General features: G+C 48.1%; 6 protein-coding genes across 6 annotated transcripts; 1 reads left to right on the forward strand and 5 right to left on the reverse strand.

Moving 5' to 3' along the window:
- Positions 1 to 1,383: 1,383 nt before the first annotated feature.
- Positions 1,384 to 2,747, reverse strand: GIQ15_02261 (uncharacterized protein; the record flags this gene model as incomplete). Its single annotated transcript, XM_033549678.1, has 2 exons — positions 1,384 to 1,715; positions 2,603 to 2,747. The coding sequence occupies 2 exons, from the start codon at positions 2,745 to 2,747 to the stop codon at positions 1,384 to 1,386; spliced, it is 477 nt and encodes a 158-aa protein (XP_033406839.1).
- A 370-nt stretch (positions 2,748 to 3,117) lies between these two features.
- Positions 3,118 to 4,357, forward strand: GIQ15_02262 (tyrosyl-DNA phosphodiesterase 1; the record flags this gene model as incomplete). The annotated part of the gene is made up of 2 exons (XM_033549679.1): positions 3,118 to 3,489; positions 3,545 to 4,357. The coding sequence occupies 2 exons, from the start codon at positions 3,118 to 3,120 to the stop codon at positions 4,355 to 4,357; spliced, it is 1,185 nt and encodes a 394-aa protein (XP_033406840.1).
- Positions 4,358 to 4,738: 381 nt separating this feature from the next.
- On the reverse strand, positions 4,739 to 5,231 carry GIQ15_02263 (Acyl CoA binding protein family; the record flags this gene model as incomplete). Its single annotated transcript, XM_033549680.1, has 3 exons — positions 4,739 to 4,888; positions 4,961 to 5,038; positions 5,148 to 5,231. The coding sequence occupies 3 exons, from the start codon at positions 5,229 to 5,231 to the stop codon at positions 4,739 to 4,741; spliced, it is 312 nt and encodes a 103-aa protein (XP_033406841.1).
- An 801-nt stretch (positions 5,232 to 6,032) lies between these two features.
- Positions 6,033 to 7,083, reverse strand: GIQ15_02264 (U-box domain-containing protein; the record flags this gene model as incomplete). Its single annotated transcript, XM_033549681.1, has 3 exons — positions 6,033 to 6,266; positions 6,385 to 6,919; positions 7,001 to 7,083. 3 exons carry the CDS (start codon positions 7,081 to 7,083, stop codon positions 6,033 to 6,035), a joined length of 852 nt encoding a protein of 283 aa, XP_033406842.1.
- Positions 7,084 to 7,720: 637 nt separating this feature from the next.
- Positions 7,721 to 10,328, reverse strand: GIQ15_02265 (uncharacterized protein; the record flags this gene model as incomplete). Its single annotated transcript, XM_033549682.1, has 2 exons — positions 7,721 to 10,049; positions 10,126 to 10,328. 2 exons carry the CDS (start codon positions 10,326 to 10,328, stop codon positions 7,721 to 7,723), a joined length of 2,532 nt encoding a protein of 843 aa, XP_033406843.1.
- Positions 10,329 to 11,058: 730 nt separating this feature from the next.
- Positions 11,059 to 11,880, reverse strand: GIQ15_02266 (triosephosphate isomerase; the record flags this gene model as incomplete). The annotated part of the gene is made up of 1 exon (XM_033549683.1): positions 11,059 to 11,880. One exon carries the CDS (start codon positions 11,878 to 11,880, stop codon positions 11,059 to 11,061), a length of 822 nt encoding a protein of 273 aa, XP_033406844.1.
- Positions 11,881 to 12,085: the final 205 nt, after the last annotated feature.

Consider the following 12,085-nt stretch of genomic DNA (forward strand, 5'->3'; position numbering starts at 1 on the left):
GATTCATAACCGAAGCAGCTGCTAGAACCATCCCGGATATACCATAGTTCACGGACGGTGCTGCTGTCACCTGTGCCATCCAGTTGGACCATCCTGTTACCCATGCTGCAAACGGTCCCCATCCGGCAGGGGCAAGCACCGCGGCGGCATAGTAAAGTCCTCCACTGACGGAATGGCGTCAGCTGGTTCTCAAAGGGCATAATAACTCGAGGCGGAAGTTAAATGAAGCTATTTGCTATACCTTGTTGGCATCGAAGAGCATAGCTCAGCCATAGACATAGCAACGCATTGGAGAAATACCATTGCAATTATCCATCCCCATACCATAGAGGTGCCAGCATAGCCCATCCCTAGTGTTTTTGATTTAGATATTCAGCTCACCTTCTAACTTGTGAAAGATAAAGCAAGGAAGACACTCGGGCATACCATAACTCATCGTACTAGCGAACGATGGTAGCAGTCCTAATATCGAGAAACTGACGCAGAAAGTAGTCCATAAGGAGAACTCGCGCTTGAATTCTTGTTTATATCCAAGCGAAACAAGAACACGTTCGTCTGCGTCCATTCCATCTTGTTGGGCCTGTACATAACTTTCAGACAGTATCGACGCCGTGTGAAGGTCTCGCTCGAGTTCCCGCACTTTATCTACCGCCATGATGGATAATAACAGCTGGTTCGCCAACTCGAAGAAATAAAGGAAGAGAACAGACGACTGCAAAACAGCAAACTGTTGCTGATTGTTCAGATGTCGATATTAAGCCATGTTACGGAGTATTCCGTGTGAGTTGGAGGTTGTGTGACCATCCCACTAGACAGGGAACATGTCGTCCGTACCTCGTAGTTTGAGTGGTACTTCCCCTGTACTGTGGCTGTAGCTAGCAACTTCGTGCAGTAACGGTAAAGAATAAGGCATAAAATACAGCCATTGCCCTAATAGGTAAGCCTCTAACTTATCGCCCTATTTCCAGTAGAGGTAACATAGCCAATAACTATCGTTATTCAGGGACCGCATAACCGTGGGGAAGGTCACGCGATGCAATATTCAACATTTTGCTTAGTCCCAGCGAGGAACTCATTCTCTTCAAAGACTCTAGGCGTCGTTAGTGAGTGTGGGGATAAAAGTGCATGCTCTTCAGACACCACAACATGTAAGCATTGATTTATTGTCTGTATCTTGAGGTTGAGATAAATAGTTAGTTACCTAGTTAATGTGTTAGTAGTTAACTTAGCTTAGTTCGATTAGCCGCATCTCAGCCTTATGTAGAGATGCTTGAGTACTAACGAGCTGCATCATGCAGTTAAATATTCGATATCCATGTATTCCCACAACATAAGAATAAAAATATTAACTAAACGGGCAAGGAGATACAAACGAGACTGGATTTAATCCGTAACATCTTTGAACCATGGATGTTGCAAGGCCGCATTGGCCGTGAGCCTCTTTGGATCGATATCGGTCAAACCGGCATTTAAATCTTTAAAAGCCGGATCAACACCCTTCCACAAAGAAAACGGTTCACGAGAAGTAGTTTCATCGAATCCGTGCCAAAGTACCTCAATGACTTTGCACCAGAGACTCTCCTTGCCCATATGCTGTAAGAGAGCAGTAACTGAGTCATCATTGCCAAAATACGAGAGTTTGCGCCGGAGGACAATTGCCTGGACGTCGACACCTTCAGGGAGTGACTTCTCGTCTATAGCAAAGATAACACGCTCTATTACCGCGCAGATACATTATAAGCGATTTCAGTTAGCAATAATCATTGAATGGAGGCAAGACACCACTTACAACAATACCAAAGGAGAACATATCAGAGGGTAAATTCATTCAACATGTGCCTCTGGACTACGCCACGAGAACCCTTGGGGGTGTAAACCCGTCGAGGCATGAATTTCGAGACAAATCAAAACATAATGGTCGGATTATTGATTTTCAACGGCGTTTCGTTTAGTGGCACAGCAACAAATATGAGGCTCAAGGGGGCGGAGTACGAGATCGACTCTACGGCGCAACCATCAACCATATGCCGTTATATTGAAGTTGCATCGCTCGTAAGAGGGTCTTTCTCCCTATGTAATATTCAGGAAAGATTCAGCCATTCATGAGGCGTATGAGTGAAGTTGACTATGTTTAGGCAGGGGCTGTAACTAACTACTATATCACGTGACGCAATAGTTATGCGTCCACGGGTAGCTTAACTGCATCACTCAACTCATATCTCGATAGAGAAATATTTAAATCTTAGCAACATGACTTACACTGTGTTTATACCCGGAAATGGCTCTCTGAGCAGCATATGATACCACTTGTGAAATTTTTTATTCGGCCCCGTTTGACAAGGCCTCTAGCCATGTCAACCCGGGATTCTGGGAGCCCTCCTCCCGCGAAGAGATTGAAAAAGAGTGAAAGTGCGTCTCAAACCGAGATTCCTAACTTTACTTCATATGGGCAAGGAATACTTCGATCCTTAGACAGATCTATCACTCCGCCTCCATCCCGAGCAAGCCAATCTCGAGGAATCTCTAATGGGCCGGAGCTGGCGCAACGGGAGGCCGGCGCGCTACCTAAAGCAAAGTTGATTCCATCACCAGTTCAGCTTACCCATATCTGTGATCTTGCGGATTCGACGGGTTATAACAAGGACTGTGTCAAGCTTCGAGATATCCTTGGAGATCCAATGATCAAGGAATGTTGGCAGTTTAATTTCCTTTTTGACGTTGACTATATAATGGGCCATCTCGATCATGATGTAAAGAGCCTTATCCAGTTAAAGATAGTGCATGGCTCGTGGAAGAAAGAGGCTCCAAATAAAATAGCCATCGATGTAAGTTGGGAAGCTTATGGCCCCTTGTTTCGACCCTGGGCGGGCCTCTGCCTCATAAATGCATACATGACCATGGCTTACCCATCCGAAAATAGGATGCATGTAAGCGCTATCCAAACGTTGAGGCAATTGTGGCCTATATGCCTGAGCCTTTCGGTACTCACCATTCTAAAATGATGATTTTGATTCGACATGATAACCTGGCACAGTAAGGGACACCTTGATGCCACGCCAGGCCAGATTAATATGCTAATACGAAGAATTATTCAGGGTCATAATACATACAGCAAATATGATACCCCGAGACTGGGGTAATATGTCCCAGGCGGTTTGGAGGTCACCATTGCTTCCACTATCGTCGTCCACGACGGAGAATGCTTGTGGAGATATCGGAAGCGGCACTCGTTTCAAAAGAGATTTGCTTGCATATCTAGACGCGTACAACAATAAGAAGATTGGCGGCCTTGTGAGCCAACTGAAGAGGTATGACTTCAGTAAAGTGAAAGCTGCACTGATCGCTAGTGTTCCGTCAAGGCAACCAGTCAAAAAACTTGACTCCCGCGAGAGGACCCTTTGGGGCTGGCCGGCGCTCAAAGATACCATTGGCTCTATCCCTATAGCAAGCAACTCGAATCGGAAACGGAAGCCACATATAGTGGTTCAGGTAAGTGTGTTGGAGAAATATGATCTTTAGAAGTGCCTTTTTCTAACATATCTAGATATCATCAATAGCCACCCTAGGGCAGACGGATAAATGGCTAAAAGAAACATTTTTCAATGCACTATGTCCCCGATCCAGAGTTAATGATGCTTCCAATGCCACCCTTGCGAAATTCTCAATTATCTTTCCCACACCAGACGAAATTAGAAGGTCCCTAGATGGATATGCATCCGGGGGATCTATACATACGAAGATCCAAAGCGCCTCACAACAGAAACAACTAGCATACTTGCGTAGCTACTTGTGTCACTGGGCAGGGGACACTGGAGGCCCCAGCGATTCTAATACTGCTGCTGCTGCTGCTCGACATAACGCAGGCGCAAAGCTAATACGCGAAGCAGGCAGAAGGAGGGCTGCGCCTCATATTAAAACGTACATCCGGTTTTCCGATTCAGATATGACCGGCGTCGACTGGGCTATGGTTACTTCCGCAAACCTATCCACCCAAGCATGGGGAGCTGGCGCTAACACGCAGGAGGAAGTGAGAATATGCAGCTGGGAGATAGGGGTGCTGATATGGCCGGATCTTTTCGGCGACAAGTCAGATGGAGGCGAGGTTTCTTCAAATAACCCTGTTGAATTGATTCCTTGCTTCAAATCCGATATTCCCTCTCAAGAATCACCACCCCCTGGGACCGACTCCACAAATTCTACCTCGAATTCAGGCGCCACGAATTCTACTAGGGTTGGACTACGTATGCCGTACGACCTTCCACTTGTTCCGTATACTCATCGAGATGTTCCGTGGTGTGCCACAGCGGTGCATAGGGAGCCCGATTGGCTAGGACAAACCTGGGAAGAGAGTGGTTAAAACTATATAATCCCCATCTTTGACCCCGCACATTGATATCAAATAACTATATCCCTGTAGATCTTCTTGATATGAAATATTTTAGACCTTCACGGGGAGGAGGAAGAGGGGACATGGCGCAGAAATGGAACGTTTATTCTATCACTTGAATATTCGATTCTAAGAGACTACGAAAGGCATCATTCCTATTTAGCCTTTGGGATCAAAGAAAAAAAAAACAACTATATCCAGAGAACACCACCGCTGCCGTCATTTCTCGTTGTCAGCAGTCAACATGATATCACGTCCCATTTATGACTTTATGTACCCAGCGTTAATTCATTTTACATTCCTTGTTCCTGCCCCTGTGTTCCGGACTCCATCTTGCATGCTGTTTTTCGATCAAGAGCCAACTGCCTCTGGCGCCTTGGACTCGTCGTAGCCGTATTTGGCCTTTAGTTTCTCGACAAGGGCGATGTATCGCTCTTGGGCTTGTTCTGGGGTAACCCCTTCCTCGACGATCTCCTTCCATTTGCCGTATTTGTATTTTCCCTGTCGATAAAGAGAGGCAGAAATTAGTTTATATTCATAAAGTATTAAAGAGGCTGGTTCTGCGGTCTTTACCTTCAAGTCGAACATTCCGGGGCTAGGGGCTTTCTCGAATGGGGGGTCTTGCTTTCCTTGCTTAAAGAGAGCATAGAGCTATCAGGGTCTGGCATTAGCTTTCTATCATGTATGACTTTTACCAAAATCCAACGAGAGGCCTTTGATGTGGTAGGAGGAGGATGTAGGAATGGTGAAAATGACGTACAGACAAGAGCTCGTCGTCACTAGGCTTCGCGAGGAGTTTCCGGCTAGCTTCAGCAGCAGCTTCGAAATCGGCAGATGAGGCCATGGCCGTATGTTTGTGTCTTTTGTCCTATTCCTGGGTTGAACCTGGATTGATGGATGGTTTTATTCTCCTTGAGGGCGAAGTTGTCGAGATATCAATCGAAGTGAGGGGCTGTGGAAGCAAGTTTGGTACTATATCTGCCGAGGAAACCGTGTTAGCCGAGCACTCAAAAGCAAGACAGGCCTCTCCCTTCGCCAGCGGGGGGCCAACTTACTGCCTTGAAACTGTCTCCTCTGCTGTAACCTGTTGTTCCTGGGGGCTTTCTTCTTCTTCTTCCTCCAAGGCGGGGGGAGGGGCGGCTTTTTATTTAGATGTTTCCGTGATCACGGGGATAGTGGTCCTAGCGCACAGGTTTAGCCCAAGGACGGGCTTGGTACCCGGAGATACTTGAGCCGGCAGCAAGAATATGCGGGCCGAGAGGGTACCTGGAAGTACTCCGCGATAGTTTCATTGCGTCATGGCAGCTGGGATTAAAAAAGCCCGGGAACACGGTGGCCTCAGGTCCTGGGACGGCATATCTCGCGAGCAACAACGCAGCACAACGCAGCGTCGTCGTTGGCTGCGTGATTTTCTATCTGGACATGGGGAGTGAGCACTGAGAGGGGGATATAGTGCTATAATGACTCTAATATATGGACGGGAACTGGTGCCGAGTTTCAAGACATGCGCTAAACCAACAAGACTCCAACAGTATGCAATGCAATCATGGCAATAGGAAACCATATCTAAAAGACAGGTATAAAAAAAGAGCGCAGGGAGGGGGCCGAAAAGCAGAAACATAAAACCTCGGCTAAAAGACACTCCTTACCAGTCGACGGCCCATCCGTTCTTCTCGAGAAAGTCTTCGCAGGCTGCCTTCAGAGCGTAATTGGGTCGGAGGTCACTGGCGGTCATCGGTACCCGAGTTATGGGGTCAGACTCAGACTGTTGTATGTGTTTCAAGATGCTTGTTCTCTCAAACGAATGGCCTGATGGAGTAACCACCGGATCATGCATGACTTCAAAGGTGATATTGTCGATCAAGTGCTCGGGCATGTTCTGTAGACAGGGGTCAGTCAGTGAAAACCCCAGATCATCACAATCTTCATGCATGCAGGTAATAGAGAAAAAAAAAGGAAAGAAACTGCAGGAATAAATTGCCAGAGAAGTAACATACCCTTTCCTGGAGTTCTGGATCCACCGCGGCAAATGCTTCTCGTACGTTTTTCAGTCTCTTCGCGTACTCTTCCTCCAACACCTTCTTGTCCTCGTCGTATCCCACCTGGCCCATCTCTCCTCTCTGGAAGGCTTCGTGTAAACGCGTGATTTCAGCTTTCAAGTCTGCCTCCAACAGCACCTCTACCTGCTTCAAAGTCTCGTTACGCTCTCTCAATCGCGATGTTTCCTTTGCCGCCCAAATGCTTTGCTTCGCGCGAAGTATAACCCTCGACAGAGGCTCTGAGTTGGGGTTCTTCGTCTCTAAACTGCTCTTATATGCGGCGAGAGCGATTTCGAGTGCTTCTGCAGGCCGCTGGAGGCCTAATAGTGCCTGCGAGAGGTAGTAATTCGCCTTGACGGCAACTGGGTTCTTGGGACCGTATAGATCAACAGCAATTCGAGAGTCATGCTCTACCCCTTCCCATGATCCGAGCTTTATTCGAACAAGTGCGCGATTGTTAAAGAAGGCCGGATCGCTGGAGTTTTTCTGGATACTGCGCCCAAAGAGTGCTTGTTAGTATGAATTTCGTGCACGCATGATATCCATGTCAATATCAAGGGGATAGGTATCTTACGCCTGTGAGTATAATTCCTCTGCGCCCTCATAGTCTCCCTCCTTATATCGCTCATTGCCCCTCGCCTTCAGCTCATATGCCATTGTTGATCACTTGAGCTATCCTAGCTGCTTATTCCTGTTAATAATCTCTATCAGTGGAATATGACGGCGCAATTTTAAAGATCAGTACACCGTAGTTAATGAGGGATATTCTTGTGTCGCTATGCACGCTAAAGTACGAATTTGTGAGTATCTGGTATGTGATATGTGACGGTTTCAAGTGAACATAGTCATATTGGCAGAGCAACTAGAGCTAATTAGTTAATGTAAGGGGAGGTGAAGGGGTGCAAGAGGTCGGATGCTCCAAAGAAATTGATATTCTCCAGCAACTCAGCGCTCATCCTCCGCCCGTTGCGACCAAACGCGTACTCCATCTGGACCTTGAGAGAAACAAGTGGAAGGCTGATTAGTAAGAGTCGGGCGGGCAGTTATCCCGTTGCCGAGGTCCGATAAGACCAAGTTGCGATAGTGACAGTGACTACAAAGTGACTGGAGAGTAACTACAGAGTGACTAGAGTGACTAGAGTGACTGAGTGACTGAGTGATAGCTAACAAGGAAAAGGCAAACGTTATTACAAAATTGCTAGGACTAAGCTAAGGTGTAGAACAAAATTTATAGTATAGTAAATGATAACGCCGGCTAAAGAATCAACTGATCCAAACGGCAAACCGAGTAGATCTATAGCGCCTTATCCGTAAATAGCATCCCCTGTGTTCCTTTATTTGCGGCGTCATTCGATCCTGGCTGGAGTAAGAGCGAGGATGGAGCTTGACCACGTCCCTCTTGTGACTCGGCGCAGGACGGTGCCTTCGATATACCCGAAAATCGCACTAGGATGTGGCCAGCAGCAGCCAACCAGTCCCTGGTCGATGCACTCTGCAAACCCCTGTGTTCGGGATATTCTGAGCCAACGGCGACACGGCCGACACTGGTGTCGTTGAGAAGCTTCTTCAAATGCGTGAAGGGGTGTCCGTCGATAATTCCCATAACAAACGCTGAAAGCAGCAGCAACAGCCATGAAGCGAGGAATAGCATTGCGGGAACGGCGAATCTCAGGTCGTATGTCACCTTCCGGTCGAAAACCCTCACGCCCTGAGTAAATGCTCCGCCCCCTTCGGTGCTGTCTATTGGCTGTCCGTTTCCTCGCATATTTGTACCAACAATATTACTAGCCATGATATCTGTCCAAACGAGACGGAGAAGCTTCGCAGTATCCCCTGATGTCCTAGATAGGTTACGCCACTTGTTCGCTAGTGCAACGTTATTTGCTCCCGAGTACGTAACATATTCGTCTCTGAGGCGGCTGAAAAAGTCGTTGTTCAGCACTTTGCCCAGAATTCCGTACGGCATGGTCGCTCCAGCAAGGTTATCTAGGGGCCCGCTACTGGAACTCAGTGTAAGAGCGTAGTAGCTAAAGGGTAAGTAAAGTGAAGGTGCTCGAGTAAAGTTGTAGCCGGGCGTGTGCTCGTAGGAATGATCGACGATGCCCCAAAGTGGTCCTGAATAGGCACCTTCGGACCCAGGATGCCACCAATCTTCCAGTGCCCAGAGGGGGAGATCTCTCGGGTTAGCATAATGCTTGTCTTCGATTCTCTGTATGGCAAGGGAGTCTAGCGTGGCGGTTCCGTTCATAACGAAGGAGATGGTCTTGACCGAAGCCTTAACGGCACCCGCACAAGTGTATATAGGTGTCCTCCATTTCGACCCGACTTCTCTAAACAAAGGATTTCCTCCATCTACCCTCGATGCAGCCCCGAAAAAGTATCCACACTCAATATTATAATCGTTTTTCAGTGACGCATCGCTGTATTCTCCAATGCACCGTTCCTTAAGCTCAGAGTAGAGCCCAATAGAATACCAGTATAGGTCGTCATCAGGGCCGTTAATGGTACGGTTACCCACAGTCAAGCTCCCATTGTTGTTGAACGGTAGGACTGGCAGGTTTAGCCAGGCGGCAGAGGGAGGCATAGCCTGTATATCGAGCGATGCATAGTATGGAACGTCCCCAATTGGGTAGTGCCGGCCCCGTGTGACGTTAAAGCCATAACCCACTGCATTAGCATCGCCATGTGTGAGATTGTAGGTGAGGCCGGCTAGGAAGTTGCTAAGCCAAGCTGATCGGTCCGCTCGAAGTCGAGGATTCGGAGATGCATAGGTAATATTGGGCCAATCTTTGTACGGGTTTCCACGCCGCAGGTCGGAAAACCCGCCTTCGTCTACCAGCTCAATTGCTCGAACTGGCGGCGAGAAAGTTCCGTTTAGAGTATCAGCCAGAGTCAGCTCGTACGTGAGATTGGTGTTAACGCAGGAGATGTCTGGCTCTATCCATAAGATGTCTTCATCCCACTCTGCCCCAAAGGGCAGCCCCGACGGCACGCTGTGATTTCGGAAACCGATGCCACCGGATCGCATATCTGCAACTATACCTTCGGCTAGAACTATATCGTCTTTTGAAATGAGGGAGTCGAGGGGTAGCAATTGACCTCGCGGATATGGCTTGTGATCATCGAAATATTCTGAGGAATACGGTAGCCAAAACCGGTACTGAATATCTAGTATGCTCGCTATGCTGGAATTTTTTGAGGCACTCGTAAACATTTTGGTAATATTTGCGGGAATGTTTGTAGTAGAAGTAATATTCGGGTTCGGAGAGGGTTTGCCGTGACCTTGGTTGATGACGGACCCAGGGACGAATGTGCCAGGGCAGGAAATGGATTTGATAAGACAATCCCGAGACAAGGGCATATCAGGACGTCCTATCGTGTTTTTGCCAAAACTGGACATATCAGGTGCATAGTGAAAGCTCACATATTGGGTCGATACTGGACGGACCTTGTCGCTAAGCCCTAACGGCGTCACAACTCCAGAGATGACACCGAGCATTGCCAGACCTATACTGATATAGGCCACCGTGGAGACACCCCAGTGGACGTGTTTCCCAGCAACAGAATCCGTTCGGAGCAACGTTGGCCATGTCGTCGAATGCAACTGGCGGGCAAGGACGGACCTAGCATGGTGTTGTAAGGATAGAACTTTTCTAGGGATACGGTTATGTGGCCAAATTGTTCTCATTTAACGCTTACCAGGTTGCTGCAGACAAGGTATCACTGAGATGATGGACTAGAACAATAGCTAGAAGAAGCGGGATGGTGAAGGAAACTAGGCGAGCCTCTTGGGTTAGAGAACGGGCATGGCCATCGTAGAAGTGAGCGAACATACCAACGAAGTTACCAAACGCTATCAAACCTGATGCCCGACCAACTGTCAGCGTCGTGATAGTGTCCATCTTGCTCAGAATCACAGAGCTATCTCGAATTCCGAGGGAAACCCCAGATCCGTCCCTTTGACGATAAAATAAAGAGGAGGCTCTTATGGGGCCCTTTTGTACGGAGTCGACAAAAGTACGGAGTAGTAGAGCCGCTTTGCGAGTCACTCCCTTATATTTCGTGAGAGGCCGGTCCACTTCGTGCGCCAACACTGCTCAAACAAGCCTATAAGCCTCATGGTTGCTCCGTCCATGATTGGAGAGAAGGGTATAGTCAAGGTCGATCCTGGAATCAAACTAGGCAAATGGTTGGTGGCCTAGGATAATGATCACCAACAGATTACTTCGTTCCTAAAATTAGGAACTCTAGTTTGATATCCCGTTGGGTGCTACTCAAGATAGAGGCATTTAAAGGTGAAATCTCTTCGTATTGACCCGCCTGAGAACACGAGATGATTGAAGATAGAACCAATACGTGACTAGGATGGAAAGAAGAAAGGAGGCTGAGATGTCGTTCCTTGACCCGGATTTAGACTAGTATATATTATGTAATATGATCAGTCAGCCACAATAAAGCTTGTTAATAATTGTCATATATTTTAGAACTTTTTAGGAAAGTTCTGCCGCTCCGGGTACCATCAAGGTAACGTGACCTAGTCGTTGAATTTTAACATTATTTTTGTTCTACAAACTTCAACTATCAAATTTGAAGTTCGAGTGCAAAAGTTATATAGAAAGGTCCGGCTTTCTACTATTCGAGGCTTTCTTCTACCTCCCGGACTACCTTCTTCACTCCCTCGATTTCATGCGCAAATCTTCCCAAAAACATACCGTCGACCGCTTTACCCAACCCTCCTTGTCCCCACAGCCCTGGCCCCGCACTCCCTCCATATATCACCCTCACATCACCTCTGCCCTTCTCACCGCGTATTCTATCCGTGACCGCACGTATTCCCTGAACCACGGCAGCAATATGGTCAACGCCAGCGGGGACCAGCTGTCCAATTGCCCAGACAGGCTCGTATGCAAAGATAATAGGCGCATCTGCGGGTATCGCATCCAGCACGGCCTTGACCTGAACTTCGCACTCCTTTACCGCCACGCCGACTGTCTCTGACATCACTGGGCCAGGGACGGGTACCTCGCCCACACATACGAGTGGGATCATACCCTGTGCACTCGCGGCTGCAGCTTTGGGCCCGACCTGCTCATCTGTTTCCTTGAAAATCGCCCGCCGCTCGGCGTGGCCTAGCTCGACTATCGAAACGTTCATCGAATGCAGACACGAAGGTGAGATCTCCCCCGTATACGGCCCCGATGCTTCCCAGAAGCAGTCTTGGGCTCCCAGTAAGAAAGGAGGTGGTAGCGGCGAGGAACCCGGGACCAATTCAGCCGATTGTGCATTGAGCTTGGTCTCGAATTGCTCTATGATCTCGGAGCAAGGGTATATCGTCAGAAAGTCGGGGATGAGGGCGAGTAGAAGTTTAGATCTGTTTTTTGCACAAACGATCTCGTTCTGGGGCTCTAACAGTGCTCGTAGGTATTCAAGAGTCCGCGAAGGTGTAAAATACATCTTTAGTGAGATTATCAACAACTTCTCAGGGAGGACTGGGTATTTCACCCCTGATCTCGTTGCGTCGGCCATGCTTCCGTCCTCCTTGTCTCTCTGGTCTCGTAGGTGTAAATGCGCCGTCTCTTGTCGAGAGTCTCCAGCGTGAGACTTAGTAACTAGCCAAGGGAAAGCTGTCTGAGATACGAGCAAGAGAAAGCTCTCGTCC

The sequence above is a fragment of the Arthroderma uncinatum genome (assembly GCF_011692745.1).
Source record: "Arthroderma uncinatum strain CBS 119779 chromosome Unknown scaffold2, whole genome shotgun sequence".
Classification (NCBI taxonomy): Eukaryota; Fungi; Ascomycota; class Eurotiomycetes; order Onygenales; family Arthrodermataceae; genus Arthroderma; species Arthroderma uncinatum.